At 43.0% G+C, this 14,518-nt stretch overlaps 1 protein-coding gene across 1 annotated transcript in view; it reads right to left on the reverse strand.

Annotated features, from left to right (window-relative positions):
- The window catches only part of LOC122777689 (fibulin-2-like), a 30,946-nt gene extending 18,659 nt beyond the window's left edge, over nucleotides 1-12,287 (reverse strand). The window contains exons 1-2 of the mRNA XM_044039085.1: nucleotides 12,179-12,287; nucleotides 8,448-9,907 (exon numbers count right to left, since the gene is read on the reverse strand). Of these exons, the coding sequence (XP_043895020.1) occupies nucleotides 8,448-9,801 (1,354 nt within the window). The 5' untranslated portion in view covers nucleotides 9,802-9,907; nucleotides 12,179-12,287. The remainder of the gene's footprint in view (nucleotides 1-8,447; nucleotides 9,908-12,178) is intronic.
- Between the last annotated feature and the right edge of the window lie 2,231 nt (nucleotides 12,288-14,518).

Below are 14,518 nucleotides of genomic sequence, written 5' to 3' on the forward strand. Positions count from 1 at the left end.
GTGTAGCACATCTGCAAAGTGACAGAAAAGACAAACATATAGATAATTCTACAGACTGACAATTTAATCCTGCTTCAGTTTACCAGGAAATTAAACTTAGTTTCCTTCAAAACCCGAGAGAAGTTCACACACACATTTACCATTTTAACATTTAGTCACCAGCTCACCCTCGCTTGTTTATTTCCCTTTCTAAATTCTATTTATGTACAACAGTGCATAACTTTTAACCCCTTTAGTATAGCAATGTCTTTGAGGGGGCACAGTATGTGAAAGTCACATTTGGTAACCGTGTATAACCAGTTAGGACGAGTAGTCAACGTGGAGACCAAAACCGGGTCCTAAAACCAAAGCAGCCTAGTGGTGCATCACGCCTGTGTATTTATTTAAATGAAATACTCTGCTTGAAACAAAGTCTGCCTGATATAACTGTCCACAGAAACAATACAGAACCATCTACAGTCTACTTTTTCAATTTAGAGTGTCCAATTTTGCCTAATCCTAGCGGGGACAATGAATATTGCTGTATTATAATCCTTTACACTTTATACACTTTATAATACAATAACACGCTGTGTTCACAGAGCAAAATGATTACATCAACATTATAGTAAGTGCAGAAAAACATCACTTTTAAAAAGGGAAAACGTAAAAACAATTTGATCCATTAAACCAGTTGGGAAATTAAAACGCAACTAAAATCTGGGAATTGCGCTCCAACACAAACATGTCTTAATAAGGGACTTGGACAACGTTACGCACTCGGCTGGCTCGTCTCCTCTGAAATGCTGAAAAGTCCTGTCCCCTTTAGAATTAAAGCTTATGAGAGCCAAATTTAAAGATACTACAGTATAGTTCAGTCTAGACCAACTGACTCATGCTGCTAATGACGCGAAAAAGACGATTTCTTTAATTGATTTCTAATAAAAGCTGTCCCTCTGAAGGGGAACACCACACTGGTGCAACATCAATCTCAACATCCACGTGTCCTTTCTTGACTGACTTACACACACACACACAGATCAAAGCATGTTCCCCTGTTCTCCACTGTGCTTCATCTGATCCTCAACAATGACACATAGCTCCAGCCAAACAAGCGCCTTTGAACCCCAGTGAATGTATATAACAACACGGAGAGCACAATCATTCATCCAGATCCTTTCGCTTCCTACTCATTTTCTCCATGTGGTCGTCCCGAATGTGAGATAATACGACGTCTCCGGGGAATCTCTCCTTCTCTGAAATGCACCGCCCATATTGCTATATTGCATTTACTGTCTGATAGATGGTTTGGGCATATTTTGATATATTAACAGCCTGTTTTTACAGAACCTCCTGAGAGACAGACAGTGCTGATTACAATGTACACATGCTTAAGTCTACACTACCTTAAAATGTGTTGTAGCAGCCATCACAGAGCCTCTTCTGGCTGGAAACTTAAAGGTTAACTGTAAACTTCTCTCCTCACACCAAAGTCCACTGAGAAAATCAGCGATTTTACGTCACAGCACAAACATAGATTTTCTTTTTGGAATTTGGTTCGGGAGAGCGTGTAGTCAACAGTTTTCAATTTCTAGCCAGAAAGGGCTGTTTAACTGCGAGATAAAGTGGCAAGCATTGTCTAAGACGGGAATATTCTATTACAAACTCAGCATTTTTAATACACATTTTAAAATGTGCATTAAAAATAGAATTATTTTGGTCGTACCTGTCCTTTGTACATGTGCAGAGTATTAGCTGTGACTATTTGAAATCAAAAATAAATGTGTTTGTCATCTCGTGCGCATCGAAAAGTGCATGTAATCCAAGAAGATGCACGGTACCAGCGTTTGTTTCTCTTTGAAATGAGACAAACACGTCGTATACGACCCACAAACATCTCAAAGTTGCCACAAAGAACTTTCAACGCCATCAAATCTGTCAGAATACTGTGGGAATGTGTGTACGTAGGAAAGTTTTCTAGTTTTTTTTCTCAGTGTTTCTCATAAGCTGGGCCACTATGAAGTTGGCAATGGGCCACATGTGGCCCACGGGCCGCCATTTGAATAGGCTGGGTGACGTCTAAGCTGTTGTATAAGGCAGCGGTGTCAAACTCATTTTAGTTCAGGGGCCACATGCAGCGCAGTTTGATCTCAAGTGGACCAGAGCAGTAAAATAATAGCATGTTTTTACCTTCTATAATGTGTCTTTTTACAAAACACCAAAAATAAGTTTATCATTCACAACTTCAACATCTCAGTGGATCCTGGAACTGAAAAAATATCATATGTCCCATTACAATTACATGATTAAATTCAAATCACAAAGTGACATTTTCACAAATTCATCCCGAGGGCCGGATTGGACTCTCTGGTGGGCCAGTTCTGCCCTGCGAGCCGTATGTTTGACACCCCTGGTATATATCCTTTCTGGCAGCCATGTTGTCCAACAAGTGTCCACAAAAAGAGACTGTTCATGTCCCGCTGCCTCATGCGTCCATACTCTGTTCTGTCTCAGCCATAACATCAGCGCCGTTAGACGTGAATTAACACCAGATGATTCTGGCGACTCGGAGCGAGAGTAACAACGCGAAGGGCAACTCGGAACATGTCTGGAGGTGTCACAGCGCGGCGTGTTGCCACGAATCAAAGCTCGGGTGTCTTGTTTTTTTCCTTTGTGCACTTGGCAGTGATTTACAATACAGGTGGGCCGGAGAAAAGACAGGCACAAGCCAAGGGTCCCGAGAACACAAACTCACGTCCAACATGATGATTGATGCTGAAAGCTTAAAGGAATGTACGGGTGTGTGTGTGTGCAAATTTGTTCCCTCTTTTCAGGCCTTTTTCCTTGGACTTTTCACTGACCTTGTCCTCATGGGGGACCAAAGCCTGAGGTTAAAGTCTGATTAAAGTTAGGATTAAAATGTGGTGGTAAAGTCAAGGTTAGGCTTTCACATTCACACCATTGTCCAATGAGCTCTTCTGATGCTCATTTAGCCTTTTTTTAAGCCCCAGCACAAACCCCACGTGGCCCGGCGACTGACAGGTAATACGTTTTAGGTGAAGACAGATGGAGGCTGCAAACACAGAGAAGAAGCTCCCGCAAAAAGATTCAGGGGGGAAATTATTCTGCTCCACAAATAAAAACAAAAAACCTGATCCTTTAGTAATTTGATGGGATACGCACTTCTCTTGCCTGACTAATAATCTGGTAGTATTACCTGTTTTCAGATGAAGAACACAGCATACAGATTATGTTACATCATTTCTGTTCTCTGAGGCCAAACAGAAAAAAAGGGTATGTGAGAGTAAAAACAACTGTCTTTTTCAATCATGAAATACAGCCTCATGGTAGAATCTGAGTAGGATGGGATTATAATGAGCTTAACAACAACAACAAGAAACAATCACTGAAAGTTATGCTCTGCAGCTTAAACTTGTTATGGTTAAGGTTAGGGATGAGGCTTTGGGTTTGGCTGAATGGAAGTCTCCTAACAAGAATAGCTGTGCAAACGTGTGTGTGTGTGTGTGTGTGTGTTCTTGTATTTGTTGTATTTGTTCTGGCTTTTAGGACCAGCAGTCAACACGGAGAGGAAAACCTGGTCCTAATGAGGCAGAGCCGCATTTTTGAAGAACGAGCTCAGTTCAGGGCTAAGAGATTTAAACTGTGGTTAAATTAAAGTTGAGGTTCTTTGATCGTCCCGATGAGCGAAAGTCAAAGCAGCGTCCTGAGAAACATAGGTGTGCAAATGTGTGTGTGTGTGTGTGTGTGTGAGTGTGAGTGACACCATCCTCCTCTCACCTTGGACACGAGTTCTTTCAGAGATTTCAAACACATAATCACTACCCAGAAGAACAGCTGCATGTGACATAACAGGGAGGCCTCTCCCGCTATCGCCATGACTTCATGCCCCAACGCCCCAACTCCATTATTGACGACAACTTTTTTTTTTTTTTGTGTGCGTTGAGAGCCGACAGTCGTGTGATGTAAGTTTTTACTGTCTTACGGGACTATTAGCCGTCGTAAGCCCCGGAGGGTCCGCGTTTTGGTCTTTGATGGGTTTTAAGAGCAACCTCTGTTTCAATTACGCCTGTTTGTGGTTAGATAACACGGACGGAACACTAAAACACACACACACACACATACACACACACACACTGTCCGGGCTTGTCACCAGTGGGTGCTTTGAGTTATTGTGCGATTTAGGTTTGGATTCTTGAAGCCATACAGTGTCAGTGCAGAGGCAGGCGGAGGTAAGAAGCAGTTTTCCTGTCGAACTGCTGAAGGATAAGAAGCAGAATTCGCCACTGAAACCTTTCGCGGTGTTTTCAGGTGGTACTCCGACCTGTTTGCAGCCGTCTGGTTTCATCAGTCTAGACATAAAACAAATCAGTCCACTCAGTGTGAGGCAACAAGATCTAATCACTATACTGAGAAACACAGAGAGATGAGCTTAAAACTTTTTATTCCACTATGTGTGGTGTTTTATTTGCATTTTTAGTTTATTTTAAAGTCAAAACGGAGTTTTAACCTCTTGACTCTGACCTTTTCCTATTTTATTCCACCCCGTGTGGTGTTTTACTGTTTTATTTGCGTCTTTTGTTTTACTTGAAAGTTAAATTATTGCTGTATTTGCTTTGTACATTTTATTTTCCTCTTATTGTGAAGCACTTTGAGCTACAATCCTTGCATGAAAGGTGCTATATACAAATAAAGCTTCTGCTGTGCAACATGCCAATTTAACTTTCTTTTTTTTTGCATGATAAATAATAAACTTACTGAGGTATATTCCACCTCATGCCTCAGACTAATTGAGCTCCACAGTGCTGTAATGTGAGCCTGATTCCCATTGATTTACGATTCCATTTAGATATTCCAGAGTATGTTCACACACACACACCAGAACACAGGAAATTTGCTCAGTTCTTGCCAGAGGAGATCCGTCCAACTTACTTACGAATCCTGGACCAGATGAATGAAAACACTGACCTAATTGGTGGTTTTCAGGTTCCCCATTTGAGAAATTCACTGTTTTCTGCATTAGGAATCGTTATATCAGTGGAGCATAAGTATAATATTCATGAGAAAGTGTGTTTGGTATTTGGAGGAGGAGAAAACACCAGTGACTCCTTGTGTTGTAAGTCTGAAAACATCTGCCTGAACGCTAATTGCAGAAGTGGAAGAGGCAAGTCTGTTTTTTTGTTCCAATTTATCACCAATCTCCCTCTACTTATGGGTTTCTTTTATGAGCGGCTTTCTGCTTCTGGAGCAGATGTTTTTTTGTTTTTTTTTTTGTCTATTTATTTATAAGAGCGGGGTAAAACGCGGCTCGGGCGTTTGTTGCTTGTTTTTTTAGCGTAGACGCGTTACAGATGAGAGATAACGACAACATTTCCTGGCAGTGACCTGAGAGGCCCCCTGAGACTAACCAGAGTGAGCTGTGTTGTCGGCGGCGATCCTCGCGGGCAGCGGCACTCGAGGAGTGAACTCTCACACGGCCCTCGCTCTGGAATTCACCCTCCTTTTCATCCTACAGGAAAATTATACATCTGCTCAGTCCACTCCCATGTGCAGCATGTCGTGACAGCGCAGCTGTTGATAAAAAACAAGCGCCCGGGGATGGTAATTATCCTTCAGACATGTGCTAAATCAACTTATACCCATCTAATAGTTTGCCTTCGACACCGCGGTTGGTGTTTGGTCAACTGGGGAGGGGAAGTTAGTGAGAGGAGCGTGTGTACGTGGAGGTGTTCTTCAAGATGAGGTGATTACTAGGAAGATTGGGAAACCAGCGGCCTCACGGGAGACAGGTAATCACATTGGCTCATGGGGGAGCAGCGAGTAGCGTCTGGCAATCAAGCCACAACAGTGCTCTCATTCATCACATGGGTATTATGCTGCTCACAGGTACAACCCCCCCCAAGAAATCCTATACCACGTCCAGCCCAGCATCAGAAAGCCTAAACAATCCCATCCCCCCCTTCTGAGCACACACGCCGTGTCTGGCTGGGAAGAGAGCGGGCAAAACAAGAGAGGGAGTTGCTGCCTGATAGGTAAAATCATCTATATTTAAAGAAAAATGCAGCTCCATATCATTCTTTCAGATCACTTTGTCGTAGTCGGCTAAAAGTGTGGAGAGCAGGCGTTAGTCGGGGCTCTTATCAGCCGGAGCTGTGTGAACATGTCGCTGCTTTGGAGAGGCTTCACTTTGACCTTTGACACGCGCACGGAGAAGCAGCAACAGCAGAGTTCAAGGTCATTGCTGGATTCACTCCTAATGCATCTATGATGTAGAATAGCTGTTGTTTTTGCACTGAATAAATACATTTCTTTACAAGACGAGAGACTTTTATCCAGACTTGAACTGACACTCGTCTTCTTTCAAGCTGCACTGTGTAACTTTGTATGATTTTGTTGTTGTTGTTGATGTAATAATGAATAAATGATGACCTTAACCTGTGTCAAGCAAAACTATCAGGCCTGACTGAGGAAGCAAGTGTGTGTTTACACCATACACCGGCAGCGCAGGGAGGGAAACTTCATCAGCGTCTCATTTCACTAGCACGGTGCTGCTGTTGCCTCCGTCAGTCTCGACATTAAACAAATCACCTCCTCTGTGCAGCTGATCGGCTTCATCGGCATGATGAGAACTAGAGGAAATCATTTGAATGTAACAGACATTTTAATGTGTGTACATGTAACTAAGGGTTTGTTTTAAACACATATTCTCAGCGTCTGAAGTTCACTGACACAGAAACCCCTTACAGATGCATTCTGCATATATTCTATGCATACCTATGTTGACCCCGGTGCTGAAAGGAAAGAAAAGACGTGGCAGGTCTCAACAGAAATCATAGGCTGTAAAGTAGGTTAAGGTAAGAGAGTTCTCCAAAAATAAAATCCTAATCTTATATCTTATATCACATCGGGCTAAAAGATTATGATTACCTACTTTGTCATTATTGCTGATCTCTTTATTATGCACTTTTCATCCTCATTATTAATCTGATTGTGTTGTCATTGATGTGGTGTAAGATGTTTTGTAACTTCCAGGTGAAATAAAAAAGAAGAAGAAGAAGAAGAATCTACTTTTTAAATGAAGCAGCAGCATTTGTCTACAGTATAAAACGTCACATTTCGGAATGACATGTCCGAGTCTCACTTGTTTACGCACCTGCGGAGAAACGGAAACATGCTAAGTCTAGTTGTTCTCTCCTCTCTGCTTTATTGAGAGGAGAGATAAATGTTATCCAGAGAAAACAGACTTTGCATTCAATTGTTGTTCCTGGACCGCCGCCAGCTTGAATAGAGCGATTATGAATTTCTCCTGAAAAGACAGGATGTGAGAGGAGGGAGAGGAAGATGACCGGCCTCATATCACCATTTTCAAATAAATTTGACCTTGACCTTGACCTACTCAGAGTGACTCATGATCACTTTTATTTGTACCGGATAGTGACAATGATACCTTTACCACAACCTTGATATCAGTCCTTTGCCTCTTTTAAACAGCTTAGATGTTAATAAGACACTTCTGCTGATATTTTACATACATCATTCTTTCTTTTTCTCCTATAACAGATCCTATGATTTGTGGCCAGTATTGGACCAATGTCATTACTGCGAATCATAGCAGCTCAACCCTAATGTGTACTGTAGTCAGTACATCATCACATACTATGATTACTGTCCTTTCTGGTTGTTTTTCCATGGATTTATCCAAACTTTAAAGCAGGGGTGTCAACTTCATTGTAGTTCAGGGGTCACATACAGCGCAATTTGATCTCAAGTGGGCCAGACTGCTAAAATAATAGCATAATAACCTATAAACAAGCTATATTTTCCCTTTGTTTTACATTTAATGAAGTATGTTTTTGCAAAACATTATATGAAATTTACCAGTTACACATTAGCGTCAGGGTTACACCAGTCAGATCACAGTGGCTCTACAAAGACATGATACATTTAGCCACAGGTATCTAAGAAATTCATCCTCAGGGCCAGATTTGACCCTCTGGTGTGCCAATTATGGCCCGTGAAGCCGTATGTTTGACAACCCTGCCTTAAAGGGTTCCCTCCTCTGTTGATCCTCAGGGGTCTAACTAAAGGGTCAAAGGACAGAGTGTGTTGTACTGATTGTGATGTCACAGAGAGAATCACGGGACGGCCAGGGCCTGGGGTGCCCCTGAGCAAGGCACCCAATCCCCCATTGTTCCCCCCGGGCGCAGTTATGTGCTGTCCACTGCTCCTGCACCTGGCTTGTGTGTGTGTGTGTGTGTAAAAAGGTAAAAAAAAGGACAAATTCACGATCACTATTGACGTTTGACACCCTCTGCTTTAAAGGGTTCCCTCCTCTGTTGGTCTAACTAAGGGTCTAAGTATAGAGGGTGTTGACATAAGTGGATCTGATTTTATTTTGGTCCACAAAAAGAGTTTGGAACCTGCTGATCACAGTTTGTCGCAGCTCTTACCTCGTGCGTCTCCCTCCACATCCTGGGACTGGTAGTTGTGGAGGGTCTGGGGCTGTCGTAGAGGCTGCTCACCCTCCTCTTTCATCCTGACCGGGGCTCTGTGTGTGGGACGGAACTGGACGGTGGGGTAGGAGGCCTGCTCCTCTCTACCGAGCGTCTGCTTTTGCTCCACATGTCCCCTGTGAGTGCCGGAGTGGGAGCTGTCGTGATTTGCGGCGTGACCGTCGCTGCGTTTGTGATGGCTGAAGTGCCTGCCAGTTTTGTTGGCGTGTGCGGCGTGTGCTGCGTCTCTCACGGCGTCCTGCACCGCTCTGTGCCCGTCACTGTTATGTCTACTGGTCGTTTGACTAATTTCCTGCAGCAGCCTGTGGTTCTCTGTGGTCGCCGTCTGTGCGCTACTAGTAGTTGTTAGCAGCGGTGTTTTTTTGGTCTGGGCCCCTGCGGTGGTTGGACCAGCGTTATGAGTGACTTCATCCTCCTCGCTGCTCCTCGCTGGATTCTGGTTTTGTTGTTTTTCTCTCATTTCATGTCTCCTGTCATCATGAGAGCTGAAGGACGTGGAACTTGACTCGGGGTGAGCTGGTGGTACTGTAGTAGATTCCAGTGGCTGGGCCAGATCTGGGATTGTGGGAGATGTCGGTTCTGCAAGTGTGTAGTCATAATCCTCTGTGCCAAAACTGGGTGGGTCCTGCTTATACAGCGGTAGAGTTTTCCCCGCTGCCAGCTTGGGAAAGGGTTCTACGGGCCTTGTTTGTTGGCCGCTGTGGCGACCGTTAATGTCCCTCGAAGGGTTGTTGTTTTCTGTCTTTCTCACCCATGTTGGGTTATTGACCTTTCGGAGGTCGCAGCCAGAGATGGGTGAACACGTTAACTTTCCACCTTCATTCGGACAGTGGCAAACCTGGCACTGTTCCATCTGAAAGGAGTGTCCCGCTTCATATTTCTTGCTGCCGTGCACGCAGCCAATTCGCCCGCACTGCATGCAGCCGTCTGCAGGTTGTAAAATATCAATGCAGTTGGGGGGAATTTCAGGGCACGGAATAAACCGGCAGCCTATTTTGCCTCCTCCCTGGGGACAGGAGCATTCCGTGCTTCCGAAATCCACAAAGTAAGACTCCCTCTCTGGGACTTTCCCCTTCCGGAACCCTGCCCGGACGCAGTCATAGTACTGGTAACCCTCGCAGGTGCAGCCTCTCTGCTTACAGGTGGTGCAGCAGGCGCCCTTTTCTGAAACGGTTTCGATGCAGTTCTGAAGAGCAGGACAGTCCACACCTGCGCAGTCTCTCTGGCTCAGACAGACGTCGGCGCACAGAATCGCCCAACTCACAAACAACGCTGCCTTTTGAACGTTCATTTTTGTATTTAACAAAAAAAAAAAGTATTCCAAGTTAGTTCTTCAGTAAACTTGTCTTCAGGCTCAATTGAACTCCAGGTGAGAACAGAATGTTGTGTCTTTGTGCCTGTGAAAGTAAACAGTGGTTAATGATTCAGCTCGTTCAATCAAAACACGTGTTTTAACTTAATAACCTGTCTGCTTAAGTTTGTCCAGCTGCCAAAAGCGCATTTTCCGTGCCTACTTGTTTGGCACCACAGGCAAAGAAAAGCTGTGATTTCTGTTTGATTGCACATGAATGGAAATTTGGCTAAAAGTCAAGCTGACTGAGGGAAAAATGTACAATAATAACGCAACAAAAATTGTCATTTGTTGGAGAGAGAAAAAAACCCAGCTATGAAATAACAGACCCTCCCTTCTAGAACAATGTCATACTTTGCCACATTGTGCCGAGCATAAAACCTGCTTATGTGGATTAAGTCTCATAAAATTCCAATTAAATTGTCTGCTTTCACAGAGCGATTGTGCAACACGGTGACTTCTCAGTGTAAAGAAGTAGCCGATGGAGCACAAGCGGTTTCCGTTACGGAAAGAGACACGATTTCATGTAAATGTATTGTTATCGTGAGCAAATCTGTCTCGTAATCATTTAGAAAGTCTAAACACATTTGCTGAAGGTCACGTAGCTACACCGTCTACATGTCACTCACAGAAACCAAAACATGGCAGACTTCATCTGAGAATGAACCGTGTGATTTCAAATCACTGAAAACCAAATGTTTTCTATTTGACTTCTCTTGACTTTTTTCCCCCCTTCCTCTTTTGCACAAGGGATGAAATCCCTGAAATCAAAATCTTTATGATAAACTTTAGACATTTCCCAGGGAAGTTTCTAAACACTTTGACAAGCTTCCCAGCAAAGAGCTGCAGCTGTATACAGAATGATTTTTTTTGATTTCTTCACGAGAAACAGCCCATAGTTGTGTGGAGATCCTGCTTTAGCACACAGCACCTACAAATCCACGGGTGTGACTTAAAAGGCAACGACTTTCAGTCAATGTGCCAGATTGTGCGGCGAGAAAATAAGGGGAATCTAATTCAATTTGCTCAGCGAAACACGCTGCCTCTAATTTAAAGTAAAAATAAAAACCAAGAGGGCACCACAATGGGGGCACGGGTCATGAAAGCAAACATCTGTATTTCTGCCTTCTGTTTTAATCCAGGCGAAGCCACAAAACACAAAGTGCACCGCAGCTCCGTGCAGCAGAATCAATGATGTCTTTGTGTGCTGTGGGCACAAAATCATTTCACCAGGTCCTGCAGGGTTTTGTGTTTTTTTCTCCTTCACAGTGCTGCCATAAAACACCACAACTCCAAACTCACTGTTTATGTTTTGGTATAACATTCACAGCATTTAACACAGAACATGAACCCCCCAAACCAGAAACATGTAAAGTTTCTGTTTCCTTGTGAATGAAAAAAAAAGAGTGTTTTTTGGTTGTTTGTACAGCTTTCAGTTCAGGGAAAGTGTTGCAAAGTATTTCAAACAGCAACTGTGTGTACTTTCCTGCATAAACACTGACATTGCCAGGACCAGTGTAGTCCTCATGGAGACCAAAAACCTGCTCCTTTTTGAGGCAGAACCTATTTTGTGAAGAACTGGATAAGTTTAGGGCTAAGATCCGAACAGTGGTGGCGGTTCAGATTAGGGTTTTAACTACTCCTGTTGTGCGGTCTGGTACACAGTCACAAGTCCTTATCATGTCAGTGACTGTATTTAAGGTGAGGGCATGTTGTATATGGTGAGGATGAGGTTAGGGTTAGAGAAAGTCTCCATGAAACGACTGTAAATCAATGTAAGGTCCTCTGACCTTTATCCTTTTACGCACGGGGACACGCGCACGTGCAAAAAACCCCCCCAAAAAACACTGTCCCCGGGCACCGACTACGCTGAAACGTCAAATCCCTGCGTATTTTATTGCCTGTTGCATGTGTTCACTTCAGCATTTAATGATGCGTCATGATCACACCGGTGAATTATTCCAGCGAACATTTTGAACTTATTACGCACATATTTGTGGAAATGGAGTCCACATGATTTATTTCATTCACCGTGTTGTCATGACGCGACCAGAGGCGACACCCACAACAACAACAACAACATGTCAAATAATAAACATGATTCGAACTCAAAAATAATCCAGATCACGCAGCACTGTGCAGTCTAAATTTATACATACTGTCCCGTCGGACCTGCCAAGTGGACATCGAAATAGCCTCAGACAAATATATTAATGATGTCCATTCAGAGTCTCTCCCTCTTCTTTTTAACATAAATAAATAAATAAATAAATAGATAAATAAATCTAAATCAAATCTATCAAAGCCACATTCCTACCTTGCGTCTGTGATCCTTCAGTGCCGGTGAGCTCCTGAAGAAAAGTCGTGCGTAAAGTTTGTGTCCTGACTGCGACTTTGGGAGGCTGGAGTGGTGGAAGCGCCCTCGCGGGGAGAGGGAGGGCGGGACAGACTTCCAGACTTCCACTGCATGACATCCAATTCTTTCGAAAGGACTCCTGTTCCCCCCCCACCCCGCGCCACCCACCCCCTTTTTTTCCCCCTGCTTTGTAATCATCCATTCTACGAGAAATGACTTAACATGCAGCGACGTAAGTGGAAAATAAGTGCTGTGAGTGTCTTATCTTAGAAAAATGACAGTGGTGACGCAATGATCGTGTCTTTTAATAATCCTTTTACAATATCTACTACTTTCACCATTATTATAGGCTGATCTCCTGCCAAAGTAATAAAAACGACTTTATTAGGCATTGGCATTTTGATATGAACCTGGTCTAATGTGGTCTAGATGCAGAAAAACCATTGAAAAGTCCCTTTTTTATTTTATTTTTTGCATTTTCACAAATTACAGCCTCTCTGGGACTATATCCAGGTTTGTGAAGTCTACAGGTTATTGATCTGGACCTGGTCTAGATGTAAAAAAATCACAGAAATGTCCCCATTTTCACAAATAGGTAAATGATTCTCAAATCAGAAACAGTGTTTTAAAGAATCTTCAGCTTCTCTGGGGTGGTACAGTCCAGGTTTGACCATTCTAAATATAGAGATTGTGGATCTGGACCCAGTCCAATGTGGTCAAGATGCAGGAAAAACCAGAGAAATGTCCCCTTTTTCTGGATTTTGTCCAATATCACCAATAAAATACAAGTGGAGCGGGTCGGAGCAGACAACGTTAAAGTTCATTTCAAAGCAGTAAGAAGTTCAGCCGCTCAGTCTCTCTTAACTTTCCCCCTTAACTGCCAAATGGACGCCAACCTCAGCGTTTGGTGGTTTAATTGTACACAAGTGCTATGAATAGACTAAAGTTAACATTTTCAATTTACTATCTGATGTGTTTGATGAATACCGAAGACAAAAAGCAGCCTCAGTGCATAAATAGACAGATCAGACAGACAGAAGGGGGCACCACGGCCACTGACCACTTTGTTTTAGGGGTCTCCCTTGACTAATCAATGACAGAGGTGGTCACTGGTCCCATTATTGGCTCTTTTTTTGTTCATTCATGCACAAGTCACTCGTCACGAAGATCCGTAAATGTCTGTGTTTAGTGAATGAAATGTTTGATCTTAAACTATTGTTCAAAATTCAGCTGAAGTCCTTGAATGAATATTGTGTAAAACTGTGGTTCATTCAGAACTTTCTGACGTTAAACTTGTGTTCTCATGTGTTCAAAAAAAAATCACAATTTCAATTGCTGATTAAGCCAAAATTGTAGCCACTCATGTGATCATTGATAACCTAGATACATGACTTAAGTGGTCGCGTTATCCCTTAAGTAGCTGTTATCACTTTTCTCTACAGCCCTGCTCTTAAAGGGACAGTTCAGGGCTTGTGTGTGGTATTGACACATTATCAACACCGACAGTGACACTCGCTGCCCCTGAAAACATGGCTGCTGGCACTAACCACTTCACTTAAATCCATGATATCTCCAAAAAAAACCTGAAGTTTGTTTACCCCTTACTACTGCAGCAAAGTCCACAGAGGAAAACCTGCATTTTTTTTTACATCACAGCACACAGCAAATGTTACTAACGCTGCTGCCTCCATCGTTAAGTCCAAATGTGTTATCTCCTGACTCCGGGGTTTGAAATCCTTCATTGGGATTTTCTTAAGTGATATAAACTCACCAAACGAGGCAGCAGTAGTGGAGCAGCCTCCTGTGTGGCTGCGAGCTCAAAACATTGATTTTCTCTATGGACTTTAGTTCAGGAAATTGAGCTGTTTACAAACTTTGGTTTCCAGCCGGAAAAGGCTGTCCAACAGTGAGATAAAGCAGCAAACACTACTCTAGAGGAGCCTTTTGTTAATTGTCAGAAATCAGCTGTTTTTTTGTGCCTGGTCCATGGAAACGACAGTGGAAGTGTTGATAGTGCATGAATACCTCGTAAAAAAAAAACATGAACTATCCCTTTTAGCCAGCTGCTGAACTGCAGAATGGCAAGATAGTAAAATCATCAAAGCAATTTAAGGTCTTTCTTCAGCAGATGTTGCTTAAGTGACACACACACACATTACCCATGACCACCTGCAGTAACACGTCTGTCGTCACACACTGGACGACTTCAGAACGTGTCGCTTCAACAGCTACGACGTAGACGCTGATTTCACTAATGGATTTTGTACTTTCTAAATAAATCATGCGATGATTTAAAAAAAA

This window comes from Solea senegalensis, linkage group LG11 (assembly GCF_019176455.1).
Source record: "Solea senegalensis isolate Sse05_10M linkage group LG11, IFAPA_SoseM_1, whole genome shotgun sequence".
NCBI classification, from domain to species: domain Eukaryota; kingdom Metazoa; phylum Chordata; class Actinopteri; order Pleuronectiformes; family Soleidae; genus Solea; species Solea senegalensis.